Source organism: Misgurnus anguillicaudatus, chromosome 2 (assembly GCF_027580225.2).
Source record: "Misgurnus anguillicaudatus chromosome 2, ASM2758022v2, whole genome shotgun sequence".
Lineage (NCBI taxonomy): Eukaryota > Metazoa > Chordata > Actinopteri > Cypriniformes > Cobitidae > Misgurnus > Misgurnus anguillicaudatus.
In genome coordinates, this window is record NC_073338.2 from 900,318 (window position 1) to 925,584 (window position 25,267).

Genomic DNA, 25,267 nt, shown 5'->3' on the forward strand with positions numbered 1-25,267 from the left:
TTTCTTTCGGTGAGCCTTAGGGACTGGACACACCAAAACTTTTAAACACGGCTGAAAACGCCTTGAGGACGCCAAATGACAGCTGTTTTTCAGCCGAGCGCTTGGTAGCTGTGATGCTTCAGCTGTGACCCGGTTGGTTGCTGTGGTAATGTCCCGGCCCTCCTCCACTGTAATTGGACAGCAGTGTGAAAACTGACATTGACGAGCGGAGCTTCTCACTCAAAGTTGAATATTTTTGAACTCTCGGCGCCCATCGCCGGTTTTCAGCGCGGAGCTGCTTGCTTACTGGAAAAACGAGCGTGTTGCAGCGCATCGCTTTCATTATGCATAGGCTTATGGTAATTGTCAAAATAGTTTTTCCAACTTGTCATCCTGGCATAATGTACAGTTAAAATTAAATAAAATGAAAAATACACTGCTGTGGACGTTGTTTACTTCATTAATGTGTTTTACTGTGTTAATAGAATAAGGATGCGAGTAGGATTCAGTATTCGGTTTCGGACGAATCTTAAACAGTGGATTTGGTATTCGGCCGAACCCAAAAAAAACTGAATTCGGTGCATCCCTAGTTGAGTTTGCGGGGTTTTTCTTACTCTTAACTCATGCAAGGGGACCGAGACATGCCAGCCTGCTTGCCGGATGAAAAGATATCATTCGGGAGAGGATCGCAGAACTGTCGCCAGATGCTTATCAACACTGCAGAGGGTTCAACGTTGATGGAGAGTTAAACGACACAGTTTGAGTTGCCTACGGATGCTGTAGGATTTTGTTTCTTATCTTCACAAGGGAGAACCGATTTCCAGAGCTCCTACGATGTGCGCGCCAACAAACCTATATGCAAGCTTGCTTATAGAACGGTAAAAGTGCACTGATAGGTTTCCATACACATTGTTTTACCTGGGGGTTTTATTATTGTTTACTTTCTCTTTCTTGTTTTTCATACCAAATGCTTCATATCCTGTGTTCTATAATACAAGGTTAAAGTTAAACTAAATTACAGTGTGTACATTGTTTATTGCTGGATGTACATTGCATATGTTTATTATTGTATATACTAAGTTTAAAGGTAATAGTGGTGCTATTATACCGTGATTAACCGTGTATTTCCCTGCGCCCCTCATTCGAGTGAATACCGTAAGTGAGAATCATAACACTACCCTAGACTGTTTAATGTACAATGAGATGTGTCTTTCACCACATGTAGACTGAAACTAATTCTAATGGGCTAATATTTAATTACATTTTGTATCAGATACTCATCTATTACGAGCAGGTGGTGACAAGGGTTACATTAATATTACATTAAAAGTTAAATGTTAGCATATTTACTTTTAAATAAATTACTTTTGTCAAAAAAGTTCTTTTTGTGTTGAGTTCTGCTATTTGAAGTAAGTTCAAGGTTTATAATGGAGTTTACATTTCCTAAACAACTTTAACGAAAGTCACTGCAGTTACCATTATATCTTTTTCTTCATTAACAGACAGTAAATCTGATGGGGAAAATAGAAAGGTTTAAAATTCACCCTTACATTATGTTTACATCTAATAATGCATGCAGTATTCAGGGATGTGATTTTTCCGGATTAATCCGGAATTCCGGATTTTCCGACCTGAAAATGTGACCTACGTGAATCATGCAGATATGTGTAATAAAAAATAGGGGGGAGGGGGGCATCTCACAGCCGTCACCAAGGCAACCCGGGACGGAACCACAATCGCCATTGGAGCGGCAATTTTCACAGAAATGAGAGGAAAAACGAGTGCCATTGCAGAAAATCCTGGTGGCGACTGGGAGAAGGACGATGCAACAATATTGATTCCGAAAAAAGGCAAGGAGATTGAACGTTTCTCAATCGAAAGGCTGCAGCCTCCGGAGGTCTCATATGCAGGCTGCATACGTCATCGAGCCTGGTTTAACCTAGTCTCAGGTCTGGTGTTTTTCGCTGCTTTTTCTGGACAAAGCCCGCCCACGAGCTGTTTGACCGACATTTCAAACAACCAATCACAGTTTGTTTTGTCTAGCGTCACGTTTCGGACTCCCCACAATAACGAGCCAGCTGGCAACAAGTCAGTTATTGAAATAACCAGCCAACCAAATAGCAAAACAACATTCTATCTAAATAAACAACATTACTCACCATAGAACAACGGTGTGCACTTCATCAACCGCTACACCAATGAGACGCTCCCGTTAAACATCTGTTTGAAGCATATCTCTTCACTTTTTAACACCTACAAGCAATTCAGGAGAACCAAACTTTTTGACTCCACTAACTGCCTCAAGCAAAACTCTTGGATGTCTTTTGGAGAGTCTATGCCGCGAACTTTGCATATTTTTGTGAATCTAATGTTTAGCTGATCATGATAACTGGTCATTATTATCCACGTGAACACGACTGTTTCTTTTCCTACATGGAACGTCAGAGCTTTGTTTTCTAGCGACCGAAACTAATCGCGACACTCGTGTGTCCTGGAAATCTGGTTTATTTTAACCAATCAAAAAACGACTTTGACATTCTAACAGGGTTTCCAGAAAAGTGTACAAAAACATCAGACGTTTAGCCAACAGTCTGTGGGCGTCACGCCTGAGGCTGAGACTAGGTTTAACCTAACTGAGCGTTACATTCAGAAGTCATAAACATATTACAACAATTTACGATTAACTAAGAATAATAGTAAACTTTATAATTGTTAATATTGTGAATCTTGATGAGTCTTGATGACGTATGCAACTAAGAAATGCGACCTCCGGAAGGTTGCAGCTTTAGGATTGAGAAACGGCCTCTGTATCATGGTTTGTTTCAAAGGTTTCGTGTTTTTAAAGTTTTAAGGTTGACCAGTTTGATTAAAATAAATAGCACCTGTACTTTTTTGTACAATTACTTTTATTTATTAGTGTCAATCTTCTATTGTTTATGTTTAACAGCTAACAAAGTTACTCATCTACAGGGTCTAAAATTAGAAAAAGAGACCTTTAAGACACTTTATTATAACTAAAGGTCCTGTGTAGCAGATTTTTACAGATATTTGTATTAAAAATACTCTGGTAAAAGTAGAAGTACTGATTTAACTTCTTTACTCAAGTAAAAGTTTTAAAGTACAGGCTTGGAAATGTACTTAAAGTATAAAATTAAAAGTAGCCATGCCAATGATAACCATTTTTTTAATGCAAAGCTAACATTACCTGGATCACAGAAATGCTAGAGTGCAAGCTGAGAAACCTAAGTGGATATGGAAAAAATCTTTGTAAGATTTATTTGTTCTTTATAAGCCATTGCCTACATTTTATATGGATGTCTGCAAAATAGGCCTTCTTTTGACATGAACATTTGCATGTTGCACATTTAGCTGTTAAAGTTGGGTAAAAATGTAAAACAAAAATAAGTTAAAACATATTTTTTTGTCATGGTTGTTGTTATGGAGAGAGGTGGTGATGGAGCAGTGGACAAGACACTTGCTTTTGATTCCCACTGTTACACATCCACCAAATAAGTTGTTATGTGTCATACTGTACAAAAAAGTTGCATGTTGCACATCTAGCTGTAAAATAAATTAAAATGTGTTTTTTTGTTCAAATAAGTTGTTTTGGGTCCTGCTTTACTATCCGTATAGATCCGCCACCAGTTTGATTGGCGTGTGTGTGTTTCGGGGGGGGGGGGTCTCAATGTATTTTCCGGGTTTTTTGTCCTTAGCCAATCACATGCCTGAGTATTGGAATATTAATCTAATGTGGGGTAATGTGAAGTAAGCTAATAAGCGTGTTCATCGTGTCCATGTCAACCGCTGTGGAAGTAGACTATTGCCTACTGTACAATCCACGTGTTTTTTGTAGTCCAGTGGTTCTCAAACTGGGGGCCTGGGCCCCCAGGGGGTCCATAAGATGGTGCCAGGGGGGCCCCAGTTTAATGACATTTTATAAAATACATTAGTATATCATGAATTCTGTGTAATCAAACCTAAAAAATACTAACTATTAGCACTACTTTGTATACTTTAATCTGTTTTGTACGTTTTAGAACAAATTTGTCATAAATTTTCTTTGGGGGGCTGCAGAGGAATGCACCGTATACAAGGGTCCAAGAAAAGAGATTTCAGTTGGAGACTATAACTTGTGGGATTGTATACTTTGGAATCTGTAACTTTGCATAAAGACAACATGTGCCGTTATTCAATATTTTTCCCCTCCTGCAATAATGTTTTTTATCAGATCTTTTGTCCCCACCACTTTTCATCACAAATGACGCCCCTGCTGTCTAGCATTACCATGTCAGTGTATTGATTCATTGTCCCTTCATAGCTTGCAAGAGACATTTAATACATTTATAATTAATAATAAATAAAGTAAGCATATTTAACTAAGACGTAGGCTATTTAATAAACTGAGCGTATTCATCTGTCAATATGAAACTCGACTTGGGCATTCTAATTAATGATTGGAAGAGCGCGTATCGACCACAGTTACTGTAAAATATGCACGTATGTCCATTTAAACTCAATTTTGGTCAAATGTGGATTATATCATGACACTGGCAAGAATATGGTTACATGTAAAGATGCCGTACCAAGTATGACAACGCTGCATTCAACTGCTTTTGATATACTGTGTTTTTTTCACTTCCTGAAAAGTAACTGTTTTGGACATACGTGAGTTTCATCGGGCAGCGACGATCTGCTTTTACACTATTTTGACCAGCAGGGGTCGCCAGCGTGTGTGGTGTTTTGAACTGCTTCAAAAAACTGAATCAATTTTCGAAGCAATTGGTTCAATTAATTTGAAGCTTCGAAAAGCTTCGTTTCTCCTATCACTACCTGTGTTAAACTTGTATTCCTGTTTGCCCTGTATCTCCCTGTGTTGATTGTCTGCTCCGCCTCCTTGTTTGTCACTAGAGCTGCAACTAACGACTATTTCTTCTGTCGACTAATCTAGCGATTATTTTTCCGATTAGTCGACTACTCTAACGACTATTTTTAGGGCTTTTTTTTGGCTTAAGCTAATCTCTGTCCAGGAAACCACCCCAAAGACTATTAAAATAGTGACTAAACATGACCCAATAACCTTGTGTTTAATCCAACCAGCTGTTACTTTAACTACTAGGTTACTAAAATCTTGATTTATAAATGCGGCATCGCAGACAATTCGGCGCAAATTAAAAAATTGCCATTACACAGAGTTACTACAGAAGGCATGCGCGGGCATAGGAGAGAGAGAGCTCGCGCACAAGCACATAGAGAACCAGTGTGTGTGGGAAAACACTGCTAACCTTTCATGATAAACTCAAATCAGTCGTCTTCTCTGCCAGTAACATCTGACGTTTACGTGAAAATGCAAGTACACAGAGGAATCCGCATGGAAAACACAGCCAACTTTTAATTCTTTCACTCAGTGTCATGTATGAGAGGTGCTGTCTAGGGGCTTCACGCAGAGAGAGAGAGCACGCGCGCACAAGAGAGGCACCACCGAGCGCTCACAACAATAAATGAAGCCTTTTTAAAGTGAAGCTTTCTTGAAGCAGTGAAGCTTTCAACCCAATTGTATCAGAAAAAGGTTAATTACTCGAAGCTTTTCGAATAAAAGCTTGATGAGGACATCTGCTGCTGAAAGTGCTGAAACGTATTAATTATAAAAGCAAAAATTAATGGATTCACAAATTAAGGATAGATTCATAAATAAATGTAACAATATATTAAATACATGACCAAAGCATGTTCCATTTCATGCAAATGGTAACTCCAAACAAAAATAACAAATTAAGGATTGACCTTGTCTCAAAAGTACAAAGTGTGAACCAATTAAAAAAAATCATGGTATTAAGTGGTGCAGAAAAGTCTTTTTACTACTGTCAAATATATATATATATAATCATAAACTCACTATACAGTAATCGATTCCGTGTAATGCAGTACTCCAATACAACCCATGAGGGCGCGCCGCGCATCACACAATTTTAAACCTTTGAATCAGATAACGAAGCAGTCACGTGGGTTTGTGTGAAACAAAGCTTCGGACGTCATTGGTCACGTGATTTTGACAGAACAAATCAAGCTTCGATACAAAGCTTCAATGAAAATCGGTTCATTTTTTTGACAAGCGCTTCGGAGCTTCTGTGTCACTGGTAACATCACTATGAACCAATTTTTGAACGCGTCCTAGTCCTAGTCCTAGTCCTAGACTCACACCTCTATCTGTTCCCAAGATGGCTGTCACCACACCCGAGCCTGTTCACAAGATGGCTGCTGCCATGCCTGCACCTGTGCCCAAGATGGCTGCCATTCCTACCCCTGTTCCCAAGATGGCCGCCGCCATGCCTGTATCAGTTCCCAAGATGGCTGTCATTATGCCTGAACCTGTCCATGGGATCACCACTGTCATCCCTGCCCCTGTCTTTGAGAGGGCCGCCGTCATGCCTTCACCTGTTCTCAAGATGGCTGTTACAAAGCCTGCACCTATTCTCAAGATGGCTGCTGCCACACCCAAGCCATTTCACAAGATGGCCGCCTCTACAGTGTTTCTGGTGAATTTCCAGACCAGACGGCTAGTCTTGAGTCTGGTGGACACTCCACTGGTGTCAGTGCGAGCGGCTGGTGTTCCTAGTGGGGTGGTCTCAAGTACAGTGGTCTCCAGACCCGTGGAACCTATGGTGCCCGAGGTATATCCTTTGTCTTCTGTGCTCCCTGTATTTACCATGGCTCTGTGGTGTGTGTGGTCTGCTTTCTGCTCCTCTAATACACAAGAGGTCTCTCAAGCCTATGAACCTGAGTCTCCTGCGCTTCCTGTCATGGCTGAAAGGTTCGAACCTGAGTCTTCTGCACTTCCTTTCATGGCTGAAAGGTCCGAGCCTGAGTCTCCTGAACTTCCCGTCATGGCTGAAAGGTCTGAACCTGAGTTTCCTGAATGTTCTGTCCTGTTTCCGAGTTTCCTGTAAAGGCCGAGATGGTTACTCCTGAGTTTCCTGTGTCCTGTAGGTCAGCCAACATGGTTGCTCCCAAGCTCCATAGACTCTCTGCCCTTGCCAAAATGGCTGTGCCCGACTCGCATAGACTCTCTGCCCTTGCCAAAATGGCAGTGCCTGACTCGCATAGACTCTCTGCCATTGCCAAAATGGCCACTCCTGAGTTGTTTTATCTCTCTGTCCTGCCCAAGATGGCAATCCCCGAGCTCCCTGAACTCTCTGCCTGGCCCAAGATGGCCATCCCCGAGCTCCGTGAACTCGCTCAGCCCTGGCTTCATGCCCTGCCTGCTCCGCCCTGGCTTCCTGCCCTGCCGGCTCCGACCCTGGCTTCCTGGTCCTTGACCACCACATGGTCCTGACCCTCCGTCCCTCCCCCGGTTCGCCTCCGCTCCAACTCCCACCTGGACTTATGTACTTTGTTTACTGGTGGGGTGTCTGGAAGCCGCCCCTTTGAGGGGGGCTATGTAACGTGTCATGTCCCTGTGTTAAACTTGTATTCCTGTTTGCCCTGTATCTCCCTGTGTTGATTGTTTGCTCCACTCCCTTGTTTGTCACCATGGATACTCATTGACTCACCCCTCACCCCTTGTGTGTTGTGATAGTAACTCATTGTTTCTGCTCTGTGATTGGTTATTATTTTGTATATATACTCTGCTTGTTCAGTACCTGTTTGTCAGTCGTTAATTTTACCCTGAGTTTTGCCTGTGTTTCTTTGTGTTACCTGCCTTGTTTTATGAATGGATTATCTGTGTATGACCTTCTGCCTGTTTAATGGACTGTGTTTTGGATTACCTTTTAAATAAACCCAAGCTGCATTTGGATTCGCACCTTGTCTTGCCTGCCTCTCCCGTAACAGCATGTGAGATGATGATCCTATAATAGGCTTCTGCTCTGTTCATGAACTCAGATCAGCTCTAGCGGTTTATTCAGTTCTAGCAGGTGAATTTATTGCTTACACATCAGGGAGTGGTGAAAATTTTACAGAGCGCACTCTCTCTCCTTTTAATTTTCTTTAAACCTTTTAATTAAAGCATAATTAAAAGTTAATTGTAACTGAATTTGACTTAATACTGCATGAACTGAGAAGGATTATATAATTGGAACAACTTACCCCACAATCAAAGCAGTTGAAGGATGAATGGAAATAGAGACGAAAACCAAGGCCATACATTTTCAGAAACATCTCACCAAGAAATAGTCCAAGAAACACAAATTCAGCATAATACTGAAAAAAAGGTTTTAAAAAGTTATCAACTTTACCAGTTGCAGTCAACTTCAAATGCCTTTGTTGTAAAGTATTAGGTTGCCCTAAAGTGGTCCTGTTACAGAACTGGTTTAGTGTGTTCGTTTTGAGGTTTATTGTGTTAAAAATCGGTTGAAACTGTCCTTATGTCTGTGTTCTCCCATAGATTTAAATTTGGTTAAGATTTGAAAATCGTCTAGTATGTCCCAGGCCTTAGAGAAGCAATTGTTGCTGTCCATCAATCTGGGAAGGGTTATTTCCAAAACAATTTGAAATTCATAATTTTAAGTTTGAAAAACATTTAAGACAGTTCCCAATCCTCCCAGGAGTGGATGTCCAAAAAATGAATTCATCAAACTGTATATTTAATTTAAGGATAAAATAATCAACTTCGATACATACTTTAAATATATTATAATGTAAAATTCTGATATATTTACGATAAGAACATTTACAAAATATCTTTAAAATATATGAAATATTGGATTTTGCAAATCTGCTATCTCAGAAATTCATGCAAAATCAAGCAAACTCAGTAGCTTGCAATTTACAAATTTGCCCACTCCTCACCCTTCTTCTCACAGCGTCCACGCCCATTTAAGTTGCATTTTTCAAATGATAGTAAGGTAGACTGGAGGTGAAAGAGGAGGGGTGTCATGACCCTATAACATGGCATATGGTTTAAATTCCCAAATTTTGTGCAGTAGCAATTTATCTAAACAAGCAGTACTAATGATTGAACATTTTGTCTACTTACACTGAATAATAGTGAGCCATTCTGGTTGGTTGTGATGAACAATGGAAACACAGATGGTGTTAAGCAAAACCAAGCTGAGGACTATCCAATAGAAGCTGTCTGTTTTCACCATGCGACGAATAGAGATTCGCAGCATACGTTCCTTGCGGCGCAAGTAAGCAGCAGGTCCTCGTCTTGGAGTTCGTATACCAACCCTTGGTCGGGGACCACCTGACACACACACACACACACACAAATCATTCATAGACTCACATCACTGATATTTATTTTTACATATGCACCAATTAAAAACAGTTAAAGTAATGATAAAATACAAAAATGATAAAGTTTCAAGATCATAAAAAAACATGCTCAAGCCAACGTTCACAGTGCCAATGACCAGCAGTGACATTATCTTATTCAATTCAATAGGAGCTTGTCAATTTTTGGTGACACGAAGAAAATGTGGTAACACTTTCTTTCTTTAGTCCGCTTATTTGGACCCTTTTACCATCAATAAATAGCTATACAACTACTTATCATCTACTAGTCATTATAGTATTGGTTGTCTGTCTACTTTATAGTGGTGAACACTTTATTGTAATGATCCCTAACAGACATTCTATTGATCATATGTATGTTTGCAACTAAATGTCAACCTATACAACTAACCCCCTTCCTCCTGCATTGAATTTTGCATGAGTTTTATTTGATTAATTAATGTGTTTTCATTGAGTGATGATGTCAATGATTGTGGAAGAGAGAAAGTGAATCAGGGAAGGATGCGTAATGATCCAGAACACTCAATAAGGGAGTGAATGTGGGCACCCATGCCTTCATTTACCTAAGTGTGCAGTTAGATCTGTTTATGCTAAACTTGAGTTTTCAAACTAAAATTGCTTTCAAACGTTTATGTTTTCATGTAGTCAGAATGAACTCACCAAATATATTACTTATTTTGATTATTTATTACTTTTGGATATATAACTTTTATTTTAACTTTCTGTCATGTCGATGTATAATGTACATTCACAAAAATCAGTTTCACAGTACTGAAGCACAACACACATACAGAAAATAATTATTTAAATAACTGTCATTTTATGTTTCAAACAGAGATTGTGATAAAGAGGAACATTTTAAAGAATGCAGCTTTGTATTGTATTACGCATGTTTAATGCAAAGTAATAAAAAGTCCTGAAATGCATAATAAAGAGAAGATATTTGCAATCACTCACCAACTGTTGAGATTTCAGAATATTTGTCCTCTCCTGGTCCTCGACGTCTGGCATTTTTCTTGCTAGTTGCCCGTTTCAATACTACAAAAAGAAAAGATGAATCATTACTGCTCAAAAAATTATATTTTTAAAACTTTCAAAGTTATTTTAAATAGCTATAAAAGTAAAGACCAAACATAGTTGTTGCTTTTATAGGCTGGATAATCTTCAAAGATGAAAACTGATTACTGATAAATAAAACTGAAATTAACGATAGAATAAGACAACTTTCTTAAAATTAAATGTATACCGTCTAATGCCGATCTCCCAGAATTCTTGTTTTCCTCTGCAAGCATTACTTCCTCTTTAAAAAATACAGAGAAAAAAGTTGATATTACAAACTCATAACTTAATTCATCATCGAAGCATACCATAACATTTTGTTTTGCAGGCACATACTGAAATATAATAAAATTTAATAGAATTTAATAATATCCTGTATATTTATATTTAATAAGTGAGGTAGTGAAAACAAGTCACACCAGGAAAGAAAAATGCAATCTGTAGGCCTTGAAAGTGATCTATACTGTGGAGCACATAAACTATTCTGAGCACAGACAGGCGCATATGCAAACACTCCAGTCAGTGAATCACTGTCACCTTCTTCTGACCCTTCACTGCGTGGGAGACAGAACACACTCATGTTCACCTGAACACTGGGTTTAGGTGGTGGGTGGAGGGTGAAATGTGAAAAGAGTAGTGTAGGTGTAGTATACAATAAGAACTCAGTTCTTCACCATACCTAGGCAAAGACAGTAAAACCTTGCTATCATGGATTACATTATTTAGCAAGGTCAAACAAAGAGTTTTTAATAAGGAACTTATGTATACACAGCACAACTTAAACATGGCAACTGGAACCACGTCATTAAACCTCAGTGGTTTTGATGATATATATATATAGTGCCCTCCATAAGTATTGGAACAGATGGACATTTTGTGTTATTTTAGCTGTTTACTAAAATGTATTCAGGTTACAGTCATATAATGAATATGTCTTAAAGGGCACACTCTCAGCTTTATGTAGATGAAGGGTTTAGGAATTACAGCTGTTTAATATGTAGCTTCCCCTTTTAAAGACGTCAAACTTCATGGAACAGTTGATTTAAAAGCTATTTTATGGACAGGTATTGTCTATTTGTCAAATAATTTCCTCATACTGTAAATGAAGGATGTTAAAAGTCTGGAGTTGATTTTAAGTGTGGCATTTGTATTTGGAAGCTGTGGCTCTGATCCCACATCATGTGCTTCAGGGAGATCTCCATGCAAGTGATACAGACCATATTTAGGTTTCAAAAACACAACAAATCCATTAGAGTGATGGCAGGAACTTTAAGAGTGACCAGATCAACAATCTGACAAAAAATAGCACACTGGTGAACTCAGCAACACAAAAATCCTCTACATCTATATAGGATAACAGTGGTGGAAAATCACCGTATCCTCTCCATGATGAAGAAATACCCCTTTACAAAATCCAGAGAAGTGAAAAATTAATCTGAATGCTTCTGTCTTCTATTACATCACCAAAAAACACCAGTAACCAAATAACCAAGATGTTCTTAGCCTTCTCCATCATTTTTGTTCTCATTAGTCTTATACAGGTTGATATTAGTTTTATCTCTTTAAATAAGACTTTTATAGAGATTGTCTGACTTTTTTAGGAGCTGAATCTCCCCTTCCTATTCTTGATGCTTTTGTATCTTGTGGTGAACCCTCTGTATTTCTCCTTGTTATAACTTCTCTTTATTGTTTTGAATTCCACCTTTACCTCCTGTAGAGTGTTCTTCATTTGTCTGGCCATTGTAAAGGGGTTTTTCTTAATCATGGAGAGGATAATGCGATCATCCACCATTGTTATCTTATATGGACGTCCAGGATTTTTTGTTTTTGTTTGCTGAGCTCACCAGTGCGTTTTATCTCAGAATGTACAAAATCCCCTACTGAAAAATCCAGCTAAGACCAGCATAAACTGGTGAGCTGGTTTTAGCTGGCCTCTGAGATTGGTTTCAGCTGGTATTGCTGGTGTAGCAAGCAAGTTCCTAAGATAGTAAAAGGCAATTTTAGTAGTGTTTTTGATGTGTTGCTGGTTGGAGAGAGTAGAGTCCATAAGGACGCTCAGGTTGCATACTTGCAAAGATGCTGAGATTGAACAGCCATCAACATCCAGTGTGATATCATCAACTTTTTAAAAATGTGACGGGGAGCAAACACCATGAGTTCTGTTGTCTTTATTCAGTTTGAGAAGGTTACTGACAAGCCAGTGCATTATGTCCTACAGGAAGTTCATAAGTGGCAGTGGTGGGAGAGCTAGGAGTGGAATGGTTAGTACTGATGTAGAGCTGGGTATCATCAGTGAAGCAGTGAAAATGTAGTCCATGTTTCCGGATGATCATCCCAAGAGTTAGCATGTAGATTAAATAGTAATAGGCCAAGCACTGATCCCTGTGGCACGTTGTGTAAGACTGGCGCCAGATCGGAGCAAATGCCCTTTAGGGTGGTGTATTGTTGCCTGTTGGTGAGATAGGATTTAAACCAACAATACGCAGTACCAACGAGGCCAATGAGTTCAGAGAGGCAAGTGAGAAGAATGGAACGAGAGACCATATCCAAGGCAGCAAAGAGAAGTATTAAGATGCTGACAAGCCTAGAGTCAGCTGCCATGCGGAGGTCATTTGTGGTTTGGATCATCTTGGTTTAGGCCTGTTTTTTTAGGTGTAGAGATCACCGCAGCAGTTTTAAAGATGGTGGGGACCACTCCAGAAGACAACGAGGGGTTGATAATGTTGAACAAAGTTGTAATCTTTAGTAGTCACCCAGAAATCCACCAGAATGCAGGAAATCACATCTACTTAATCCAAAATTTCCTTGGGGTGGACCTTCAGCTATGCATCCTCACAGAATGTAATCCAATATTTTCCATCTCCAGTAGGCTGCACCTATCAATGGCTTTGGGCCCTCCCCACAAACCACAAGAATGCAGGATACAACATCAAATTAATTCCAATTCTATGATATTTGAGCCCCCAACTTGTGTGGCTGCCTGTGCGGCATACTTTTGATCACCCCTGACAAAATCTTACTTTTGTTTTTGAAAAGTTGACAGGTATGAATTAGTCATCCAGTGAACACTGTACTAGTAAGTGTGCTCTCTATCCAAGTTACCTTGTTTTTCTGTTTCCTTGACTCTTTTCAAAGTGTTTTCTTAGTTTAACTGTGCTTGTTTATTTAATATACTCGTTGACTGACTGCTAAGTGTGTAAGGGTTTTGTCTTGTGTTGTGTTTTGTGTTTAGGGCTTTTATTTTGATACCCTGTTCCATTCTGTCTGTTATTTTGAAATCTTGTCTTAGCACACTTCACTCTGATCATTTCCTGTTTATTCCTACTTAAGCCCAAATCTGACTCAGCCCTAAGGCGAAGTATTGTATGTATGTATATCTCTGCTGCATTACCAAGCGTTTATCCTGTTCCTGTTTTTGACCCGTGCCTGTTACTTTGGATATTGATTGTTTGCTGCCTGCCTTGACCGATTTCCTGTATATGTGGATTACTCTTCTGGATTGCCCTTTACTGGATTGGTTTTCCTGCCCTTCAGGGATTTCTACAATAAACCTCCTTGCATATGGATTCATATCTCCCTCGCTTTGTGTAAGCAGCTCACGTTACAGAATACTTTGCCCTACCAGAATCCAGCTGAGGTTTGTGAATTCCTGCCGGCATCATGAATCCACTGTTTGCTTTGCTTGGACTACACCAGAATAACCGACCAATTGAAGAATACGTCAAGGATTTCCTGGATCTGAGCTATCAGGTACATTATAATGATGACATGCTTAAGGACATTTTTTATAATGCACTTGTTAGAGATGTACGCCTGTGTATGTGACGTGATGCCTCAACCTGGACTTTAGAAAGTTACATTGACTGTGCTTTACTTATGTGTGGATCTCCTTTCACTGTGGGTGTTGTGGATGAGAAACCAAACACTGTTCACAGTACACTAACCCACACCATGCTTGTCTCTAAGATGGCCGCCACCATGCCTGTCTCTAAAATGACCGCCACCATGCCTGTCTCTGCACCCAAGATGGCTGTTATGTTACCTGCACCTGTTTATAAGATGGCTACTGCCTTACCTGCACCTGTGATCCAAAGAGCCATCGCCACCACCACACCTGCCTTGATGTTGTTACCCCTGCTATCAAGATGGCCTTCATACCTGCACCCGAGCCACTTCACAAAATGGCTGCCTCACCTATATATCCAGTTCATGTCAAGACCCGACTACTGATGTCAAGTCTGCTGGATACCCAGATGGTGTCAGTACATATATCCAGGATCTCATGTCTAGTTTCATCCTGTTCTGTGGTTCCTACGGAAACTGAGGTATGTCCTTTGAACTCTGTGTTTCCTGCATTTGCCATGGCCCTGTGGTGTGTGTGGTCAGCTTTCAAACCTGAATCGCCTGGCTTACCTTAACAGCCTGAATCGCCTGGTTCACCTGAGTTGCCTGTTTCACCTGGTTAACCTGAGTCGCCTGGTTCACCCGAGTCGTCTGGTTCACCTGCTTCACCCGAGTCGTCTGGTTCACCTGCTTCACCTGAGTCGTCTGGTTCACCTGCTTCACCTGAGTTGTCTGGTTCACCTGCTTCACCTGAGTCATCTGGTTCACCTGCTTCATCTGAGTCGTCTGGCTCACCTGAGTTGTCTGCTGCATGTCATGTTTCAGTTGGAGGGTCTGAATCTGAGTCCCCTGAGCTTATTGTCCCAACCACGTCTGCTGAGCCTAAGTTTCCTGAGGTTTCTGTTTCAACCATAAGGCCTGTTTCTGAGTTTCCTGCTTCAGAGGTACCTGTGTGTCATGGAGAGGCCGAGATGGTTATTCCTGATTTCCCTTTGTCCTGTAGGTCAGCTAGTGTGGTCACTCCTAAGCTCCATGGACTCTCTGCCCTTGCCAAAATTGGAAGTAGGCAGAGGACACCGAGGAGGAGGCTGAAGTGTTCTATGGTCCACGCCTGCCTCACGGCCTTTGTCCACGCCTGCCCCACGACCCAGGTCCACGCCTGCCTCACAACCCAGGTCCACGCCTGCCCCACGACCCAGGTCCATGCCTGCCCCATGACCCAGGTCCACCCCTGTCCCACAACCTAGGTCCACCCCTGCCCCACGACCCTGGACCACGCCTGCCCCATGACCCTGGACCACACCTGCCCCACGACCCTGGACCACACCTGCCCAACGACCCTAGACCACGCCTGGACCACAACTTTCCCACAACCCTGGACCACGCCTGCCCCACGACCCTGGACCATGCCTGCCCCACGACCCTGGACCACGCCTGCCCCACAACCCTGGACCATGCCTGCCCCACGACCCTGGACCGTCTCTGTCCTCTGGACTACCCTACCTCAGCCACAAGGTCCTGACCTGCCCACCCACCCTTTGAACTTTTATTAATGTTTAGTGGGCTCCGGGAGTCGCCCTTTGGAAGGGGGGTTCTGTAAGGGTTTTGTCTTGTATTGTGTTTTGTTTTGTGTTTAGGGCTTTTATTTTGATACCCTGTTCCGTTCTGTCTTTTATTTTGAAATCTTGTCTTAGCACACTCTAATCATTTCCTGTTTGTTCCTACTTAAGCCCAAATCTGACTCAGCCCTAAGGCGAAGTATTGTATGTATATCTCTGCTACGTTACCAAGCGTTTATCCCGTTTCCTGTTCTGTGTATCTGTTTCTGTTTTTGACCCGTGCCTGTTACTTTGGATATTGATTGTTTGCTGCCTGCCTTGACCTATTGCCTGTATATGTGGATTACTCTTTTTGTAAGTGACCATAGGTTAAGAGACTTTTATTTTGAAATTACGCAGGACATGGTTAAGATACAGGAAGAGAGATCACAGCGCGCGGAACGAGCCAAATTTCTCTCTTGCGTAAATATACACTGTGTGTATAACAGTATACAAAGTCAACATTTTTGCACTGTTTACTTTGAGCTTATGTACACATTTTCGTTTTGGATTGCATTTTGAACGTATATGTGACCAGTCACTGAAAGTAGGGACACAAGTCGGATCTGGGGCATTTTGAGTTATTCACAGATTCTGAAAGTGGAGTTTCTAAGCTTTCCAACGATGTGTAACACGTGGAAATCTGATAAGATTTGGAGAAGTTGTGGCCATTTGAATATAGGAACTCAGAAATACTCAAACCGAGAAAATCGAGACGAAAGGGACTCTTCTTTCCAACTGAGGGAGACAATAGGGCTCATTTACATCTCATTTAGCTAAGCCATACCCCCGTAAAGCCATTTTGAGATAGATGTTTTAGCATGATATGTAGTATTTTATGACCAAATAACAACATGCAAAAACAAACATGACTCTTTTTACCTTTGTGGGGATCACAAGTCGAATCCAGTCTGTTTCAGATTATAAAATGACAATTTTTGTCCACAAATGCGTATAATCCGTGAAATAGATTGTTTACATCAGATTTCGCATGAATGTCTGGTAATACAATATAATATACAATCTGAAGACTATTTACAACGTAACATGTAAGGGTATATGAGATTACACTCCGTTAACCCTCTGGGGTCTAAGGGGTTTTTAGGGCCCTGGGGAAGTATTGACATGCACTGACATTTGTGCTTTTTTCAGTTGCTTAAAAACATATTAATGGCAAAAGTCTCATAACACTGAGTTCAGCACAAACTGGGCTACAATATCATATAATCAACATGTATGTACATGTTTGTATTTTTGAGAGAAAAATGTTTATGCGTGGTTTTTGAAAAAGCAACAATTTTAAGTCACTGATATAAGTCCACAAAACTAATTCTAAACATGTTTTCCCAAGACTTTTTAAAACAGGATCTAGTAGTCTAGAGTTTTTTCTTCAAAATGATGTGAAAATCATTCGGCCTACTCATTCACATAAAGCAAGATATTGATTTACAATTTCTAAGACACTTTTTCCTGGGAAAGGCTGTATGCGTGGAGGCGGGAAAGCTCCTGAATAATCAGTGATTGACAGCTGAGAGACAAAAGGGTTGCACAATGAGCCACATAATGAGTCTTGTGGGGATGTTCAACAGGAATGTAACTTTCTCTGTAGTAAAACCATGATATGGTTTACTTTTCAATTTAAATGTAAATAAACATACATTTTATATATATATATATATAGTTACCTTTTTAAAACCTTTTATAAGTGTAAGTTACCTTTTAAAAACCAATATATGTTTTCGATCTCACTTACATCATTTAAAAGCTGACATTCCAAGCATTATGTAGACATTTATCTTTTGTTTATATGACATGTATTCATGAAGTTACAGTTAATTTTCTGACGCGTTTCTGAAATGACTTCACTGAGGGAGAGAGAACAAAACGGGAATCATGTTTATTTTCTTAATTTTGCGAAAAGCACAGCATTCTGTTTTTATTGTGAGTGGACAGAAAAAAAACTAGACACTTTAACGTTTTAAATGATGTATAAATCATATCTGTATGTCCAAAATCAGCAGAGTTATCTAAGTCTCTTTACGGAGTGATTGAAAAATAAAGAGTTGGCGGCGCCCGCGCCGCTGCCGACCCCAGAGTGTTAAACACATGAACCCGCCTTCAAAGTTTTTATTTAAAATAGGGAGGGAGGTCGTATCATAGATCATCCAAACAGCGCCGTCAAAAACGTGACGTCCTTTAGAGATGTTACCAATCGCTCACTCGTTCCTCCATCAGCCAATACCTTCATGGAAAATATTGATAGACAAAGCACGTAGCCAATTATATAAAGACTACAACGATCTCTGTGTAACTTCTGTGTGTTTGGACTCATGCTGCGCTGCAAGAACTGACATAGAGATTACGTCAAAGTACCGCGAGAGCGAGTCAAAATTAAACTACTCCGTAAGATTTCTTGAAGAGCTCTCGCGGTACTTTGACGTCATCCGACTGCGGCGCCGCATAAAGTCAGTGACGCGGCTGACATACGATGTGGCTGACTGTTATTTGTTCCGCCCCAGCTTCTTTTATTTCTCTTTTGTTTTGTGCGCCAGAGCTTTACAGTCTGGGGAGATGCACGCTATAAGTTTGAAAAAAAAAAACTTAGCAAACATGTCTGAGGAACAGGGCAGCCGCGTCACTACAGTCACGTGACTTCACGCTCGAGCCGGAAGAGAAGACAATAGGTGTGTTCGACATCGGCTGTGGCTGGATGTAACCGATCGGCGAGATAAGCCGCGTGCAGGCGGGGAGGAGCTAAAAACGAAGACTTGAAGTCGGACGCGCTGTGGTTCCCGTAGTTTGCTGCATTTACGTCAGGAATGGCTGATTACGTGCCGTTTGCTTACTTAATCGCATTAAACATGATTTGCAAGATGTACACTACATAAAAAGATAATTATACTGTTTTGAATGTCCGTGTATGAGCATGAGTGGAACTGAAGAGGCTTACAGCATCTGTTTTTACAAGTTCAACATAAGCATATATTATTTAAATACCAATGTAGTGGGGTCTACGTTTTTATCCATTTTATTTTGATGAAGATGACACAATATAACATCGCGACTACATGAAAATAGCTTTAACTGTTATAAAAATACAGATTTGTGAGCATTTGTGGAACTGAAGGCGTGAAAATAAACACGAAATACACGTGATTGTTGTCATGTGGTGAATCCGACCAATCGTGAAACAGCTGTGTCGTCATTACAGCCCGTGCAGCTCCTCTTCGCGAACTGCACTGGCTAACTTAGGCGGCTGATCTCGGTACTTAAAAACCATATGACACAGTCACGTGCCTGCAGCGCCAGCTTAAGTCGGACAAAATTACTAACCGGAATGCACTGCTTCAAGTCATCCGCCGATCAGTCTGCGCAGCGCCGCATGAAGTCGAACACACCTAATGCTGAATAAAGTCGTAAATCTGCTATTTTTGGACCAAACTGTATTTCCGATGCTTCAACACAATCTAACTGACCCACTGATGTCACATGGACTACTTTGATGATGTTTTTATTACCTTTCTGAACATGGAAACCATACATAGATTTTCAATGAAGGAGATAGAAAGCTAACGATAAAAACTAACGATAAAACATCTTAAACTGTGTTCCGAAGATGAATGGAGGTCTTCCGAGTTTAGAACGACATAAGGGTAAGTAATTAATATATTAGTTTCATTTTTGGGCGAACTATCCTTATTAAGTAGTCACGCTGTTCCCTTTGGGGGCGGAGGCGAAAACACAAGCTTATACATTATGTAAATATACACAGACAATGACGCCCCCCGCTGCACGCTAGAATCTCCGGAAAAACAAGCCTATTTTAACCGCAAAATGTACGCTTTTAAATATACAAAAACTGCTATCTCAAACATGGAGAGGCCTCTTCGTGATCTCAACTAACAGATTCTGCAATAAAACGAAAATCACAAATTTTGAAAAAAAACTTTGTTTCTCATTTTCTCGAAACTTGTACTGCCGACTTGTGTCCCTGGTTTCCGTGACGGGTCACATATGTTCGTGTTAAGTCTGTTTGTGAACTACCTGCAAGGGGCTAACGGACAGCTACATAAACTGCTAGTTTGCACCCTTTGGAAAGAGGAACGAGGTATGAAATCTTTAAGTATAATGTTATCCAAGTGAATTTTTGTAATGTAAAGTCTTAAAAGATGTTTACAATGTTTCTTGGGTTATGAGTTTGTCAACACGAGTCAGCAACTTATTAATTAATGTGAACATTGATTGTATTGTAGCCTATTGCATTTGCACATATGAATATTCTTCATTTATCATTTGAGTATTCAGTTAATATTTGCACAAAACTATGCAATTTATTTGTATTTTTTATTTACTTGCCTTTATTTGTATTATACTTTAGTTTCATGGTGCTGGAAGAGTGGCAATAAACATTATTGCACCCGTTTTCGAGACTCCTCTTTATTTTCGACTCCAAGGGCTGCTACAGTGAAACTCGTTACTCCACTGAGTCATCTACCACGCTCTGCCAGGATCCGCTTACAAGACTTTTTAATGTCCATGGTCTACAGATAAATTCACCATCAGAGAATGACAGTACAGGTTAAATTAAGTGACGGTCGATATTGGACATTTGATACTTGAACATGGTCTATGGTATTGTGTATTACAAGACGACTGAGTAATTTCATGTAAATTTTGTGACCTTAAAGACGAAAATAGACACTTCAAATAAGCAAGAAAATCCAAGGTGAATGCATTCACTGTTCATTGTATTTACATGATTAAATTTAAATCAGTGTATTGCCTGATTGTAGATCATCTGTAATACTGTCTGATATCGTTATTGTTGTTCCTTGCTTATCTTAGCGTATCTTTGAAGTGTAAATGTCTGAAGTGAGTGGTTACATAGTTGAAGATTTGGTTAAAGTCACTTAACAGATTTGAGTACAGACATACTACACTTAAAGGGCCTGTAACAAGCAGACACATAGATAAACATGATGACAGAACCCTCTGATGAAACACACAAGACACCACAGGTCAGGTCTAGCTCTCGTGAGCGAAATCTAACAGAAAAGGGCCGGGAGTTACATGAACAAGAACCAAAGAAAAACGAGAAAGCATTCAACAAGGCTTATGAAGTGTGGCGACAGATAGCAAGGGAAATAAGAACACAGCTGAAGTTGTGCTGCTCAAATGAAGAACTTAAATCGTGTCAAGTCATCATTGAATCTAAGCTCAACACAGTTGCTCAACATTATCAAGCTATGCAGCGAAACCATAGTACTACTCCAGACATTGTAAGTCGAATGGATGTATGTGGCTCTATAACAGAAGAGATCTGTGAACTTGTCACCAGACGACTAAAAACTATACATGAAGTCTTTAACGATCAACTTGAAAAGGAAAGAGTGAGGATGACATTAAATAAGCATGAGTACGGGTAAGTCTTCAGTAAAACAAATACTGAAACCGTGTTCTCTGAGCCACCTGAAGAAGCTGATAAGATCTCCAGCCTCATCATACACCACAGGAAGCATGGTCGAATCAGTCAGAAATCAATTTAGCTCGAGAAATTGCTAATTCATTCACACTAAGTCGTCTACCTGTCCCAGAACCCACAACATTCACTGGCAACCCCTTGAAGTTCATTGATTGGCAATTATCGTTCAACGCTTTAATTGATCAGAAGCCCATTCCAGTCGCTGAAAAAATGCGCTATTTAAAGAGTTATCTTGCAGGCGAAGCGCGCAAGGCTGTGGAGGGATTTTTCTATTGAAACAGATGATGCATATAGGGGTGCTTGGGCATGGGAATCCATTTATAGTTCAAAGGGCCTTTAGAGACAAACTTGCAAAGTGGCTGAAGATTTCTGCAAATGACCCAATTACACTTAGAAACTTTGCTGATTTTCTTAAAGGATGTGCGGAGGCCATTCCGCATGTAAAGGACTGAACATTCTGTCTGTGATGCCTCCTCTGACTGTGAGGAGAATCACAAACTTCTTAAAAAGCTCCCTTAGTGGTTGGTTCGCAGGTGGACTCGTATTGTCGTGGAAGAATTAGACCAAAGTGGAAATTATCCCAGCTTCACCCGCTTTACAGAGTTCATGGCAAGGGAAACCAAGATAGCATGCAACCCCATTGCTTCACCACTGCTGCTGAACAATAAATCGACCAATGAGAGACTTCTGCAATGAGCAAAAACCCTAAACACAGTAACGCAAACGAAAGACTCTCCCACAGAGACAGTAGAACAGTCAAAGGCATGGCCGCCTTGCTTATATTGTCAGGATAAAGCTCATGGTATTACTAAATGTCCAACCTTTGCTGCAAAGGCCATAGATGATAAAAGGGCATTCATTTATGAACATCACCTTTGTTTCGGTTGCCTAAGAAAGGGCCACATTACCAAAGAGTGCAAAAGGCGACACACCTGCAGCACATGTGGTCGACGTCATCCTACATGCCTGCATATAAAAGGAAAGAAAAAACACAACTGAAACAGCCGCAAACGGCTTTGGAGCTGTAGGAGAACATAGGAATGAAGGAACACACAACGTTACATCATTTGCAACAGCACCAGAAAAGGAAATTCTCACTTATGCACTGCTTGACACACAAGGTGACTCTACCTTCATATTGGAGGATCTAGCTGCAGGACTCAGTGTGACTATGTTTTCAGTACAGCTCAAGTTAAGCACCATGACTGCTGCCAATACAGTAATACCAAGTAAGACTGTTAGTGGTCTACAGGTTCGAGGACTGAACTCTGAAACGTACATCGCAGTAAAATGAGCTTATACCCGAGACTTCATTCCAGTTGATAAGTCACACATTCCCACTAAAAACACAGCACTCCAGTGGCCTCATTTGAACCACTTAAGAAACAAGATGCCACCATTACAAGACTGTGAGGTGGGACTACTGATTGGTTATGACTGCCCGTCAGCACTGACCCCCCTAGAATTCATCACAGGTAGTGAAAATGAGCCCTTTGCGCAAAGGACTGCATTAGGCTGGAGCATCATAGGGTCGGCCAATCCCCATTTGGACAGGCAGGAAAACCAAAGTTTTGCTCATCGAATCTCAGTGAAGGAAATCCCAGTTCCATCTGCCCCAGATGTGTTAAAGATTTTAGAACTGGATTTCAACGAAAAGACTTATGAGCATAAATACGTGTCTCAGGATGATGTTCGATTCATTCAGTTTCTGAGTGACAACATTAAGCAGAAGGACAATGGACATTATGAAATGCCACTACCCTTTAAGGGCACTTGTTTACCAGTTCTTCCAAATAACAAGAAGTTGGCCACTGTTAGGCTACAACATCTGAAAAAAAAGGTTGAAGTCAAACAAACAGTACTATGACCACTACACAGCCTTCATGAAAGACATCATAGACAGAGGTGATGCAGAACCAGCCCCGGCAGCTCCTGAGAGAGAGACCATGTGGTACATTCCACACCATGGGGTATATCACCCCAGAAAGCCAGATAAACTTAGAGTTGTTTTTGATTGCTCTGCCAAGTTTAATGGGATGTCTTTGAATGACACACTACTAACTGGCCCTGATTTGATCAACTCTTTGGTGGGAGTTCTTCTACGGTTCAGAAGAGAATCTGTGGCTGTGACCTGCGACATTGAAAACATTTTTCATCAGTTCTCAGTCTTACCAGAATGCCGTAATTACCTGAAGTTCCTTTGGTGGGAGGGAGGTCAGTTGGAAGCGAAACCTCAAGAATATAAAATGACAGTCCACCTCTTTGGCACTGCCTCCTCCCCAGGGTGTGCCAATTTTGGACTCAGATACTTGGCACAGCAACATAAGACCAACAATCCCCTTGCATCAGCCTTTGTAGAAAATAATTTCTATGTGGATGATGGGTTAATCAGTGTTCCATCGGAGGAAGGGGCTAAAGAGCTAATTATAGGTGCACAGCAACAAAAGTGCAGGCTTACATAAGTTTAACTCAAACCGAAGAGAAGTCCTTACCTGTGTAGCTCCATCAGAAAGAGCAGCAACTACTAACCCTCTCAATCTCAGTCCAGGCACTCTACCAGAGGGACACGTACTTGGCATTCAGTGGTCCATGGAAACTGACACCTTTTCTTCAATATCGATGCCAAAGACCACCCTCCAACTCGTCATGGTATCCTGTCAGCTGTCCCTCTCTCTCTATGATCCACTTGGGTTGGTGGCTCCATTCACCCTGCAAGGGAAGTGTATCCTGCAAGAGCTGAGTCACCAATGTGTTGGATGGGATGATCCCATTCCTGTAAGCCTTCAGTCACGGTGGGAGAAGTGGAAGGATGATCTCAGAAGGTTACAGGAGATCACTATACCCCAATGTAATGTCCCTCACAACTTCGGTAACATTGTCAGGATGGAACTACACCACTTTGCGGATGCCAGCAGTACAGGATATGGCACGTGTTCCTACCTTAGGTACAGAAACCACAAAGGTGAGATCCATTTCAGTCTTGTAATGGCAAAGTCCAGAGTAGCTGCATCAAAGATCTTAAGTTTCCCGAGGTTTAAACTCTCGGCTGCTGTCACCCCAGCCAGAATGAGCATCATGTTATAGACGGAACTTCAGATGAAAATTGATGAAGAATTTTTTTGAACAGACTCCCAGGTGGTGTTAGCATACATCTGCAATGAAGCACGAAGGTTCCATGTGTTTGTGACCAACCGTATCCAACTGATAAGAGGGAGTACAGATCCAAATCAATGGCACTATGTTGAAACAACACAAAACCCGGCTGACCACGCTTCGAGAGGTATTAACGCAGAAGAAATTTCCTCATCTAACTGGTTATCCGGGCCCAGATTTCTGTGAGAACAAGAAGTACTCTTGCCACCTAAGCCTTCTACTGAATTGCTCGTCGGAGACCCAGAAGTCAAGGCAGCTCAAATATTTGCAACCCAGGTCAGTGAAACACGTGATATCCTGAGCCGCTTGAACCAGTTTTCTTCATGGACCAAGCTTTTCAAGGTGGTGGCAAGAATCAAGAGAGTTGTATCAAGGGAAGGCTCACAACATGTTGAATGTGAATTTGTGTCCATTGACGAACGTAAGAGAGCTGCTGAGGTTGTGATTAAGCTGATCCAACAACAAGCTTTTTCTCAAGAGGTAAAGGTACTTCAAACAAGTCACAAGGGCAACTGTCTCCCAAGTTCAAGTCCTCTTTTTTGTCTGGACCCCATACTAGAGGAAGGATTGCTTCGTGTTGGTGGGAGACTGAAAGAGTCAGCCCTCAGTAAAGAATTAAAGCACCCCATTATCCTCCCAAGAGACGGCCACATCAGTGAGTTGATTATAGCTCATTACCATGCCCAGATCTGTCATCAGGGACGAAATCAAACATTGATGGAGCTACGAGCCAATGGTTTTTGGATCCTCGGTGGTAGTAAGACTATTGTCAAGTTTGTTCACAGATGTATACAATGCCGAAAGCTTAGACAACCTACAGAGGAGCAAAAATGTCTGACCTTCCAAAAGAACGCTGCCAAGCTTCAGACCCCTTTACGTTCTGTGGGATGGACTGCTTCAGCCCATTCGTCGTTAAGAAAGG

At 41.0% G+C, this 25,267-nt stretch overlaps 1 protein-coding gene across 1 annotated transcript in view; it reads right to left on the reverse strand.

The window, feature by feature from the left end:
• Positions 1-25,267, reverse strand: part of cacna1eb (calcium channel, voltage-dependent, R type, alpha 1E subunit b) — a 372,975-nt gene that overhangs the window by 142,602 nt on the left and 205,106 nt on the right. Inside the window, exons 9-13 of the mRNA XM_073871730.1 lie at positions 10,457-10,510; positions 10,168-10,248; positions 8,953-9,160; position 8,855; positions 8,062-8,175 (exon numbers count right to left, since the gene is read on the reverse strand). Of these exons, the coding sequence (XP_073727831.1) occupies positions 8,062-8,175; position 8,855; positions 8,953-9,160; positions 10,168-10,248; positions 10,457-10,510 (458 nt within the window). The remainder of the gene's footprint in view (positions 1-8,061; positions 8,176-8,854; positions 8,856-8,952; positions 9,161-10,167; positions 10,249-10,456; positions 10,511-25,267) is intronic.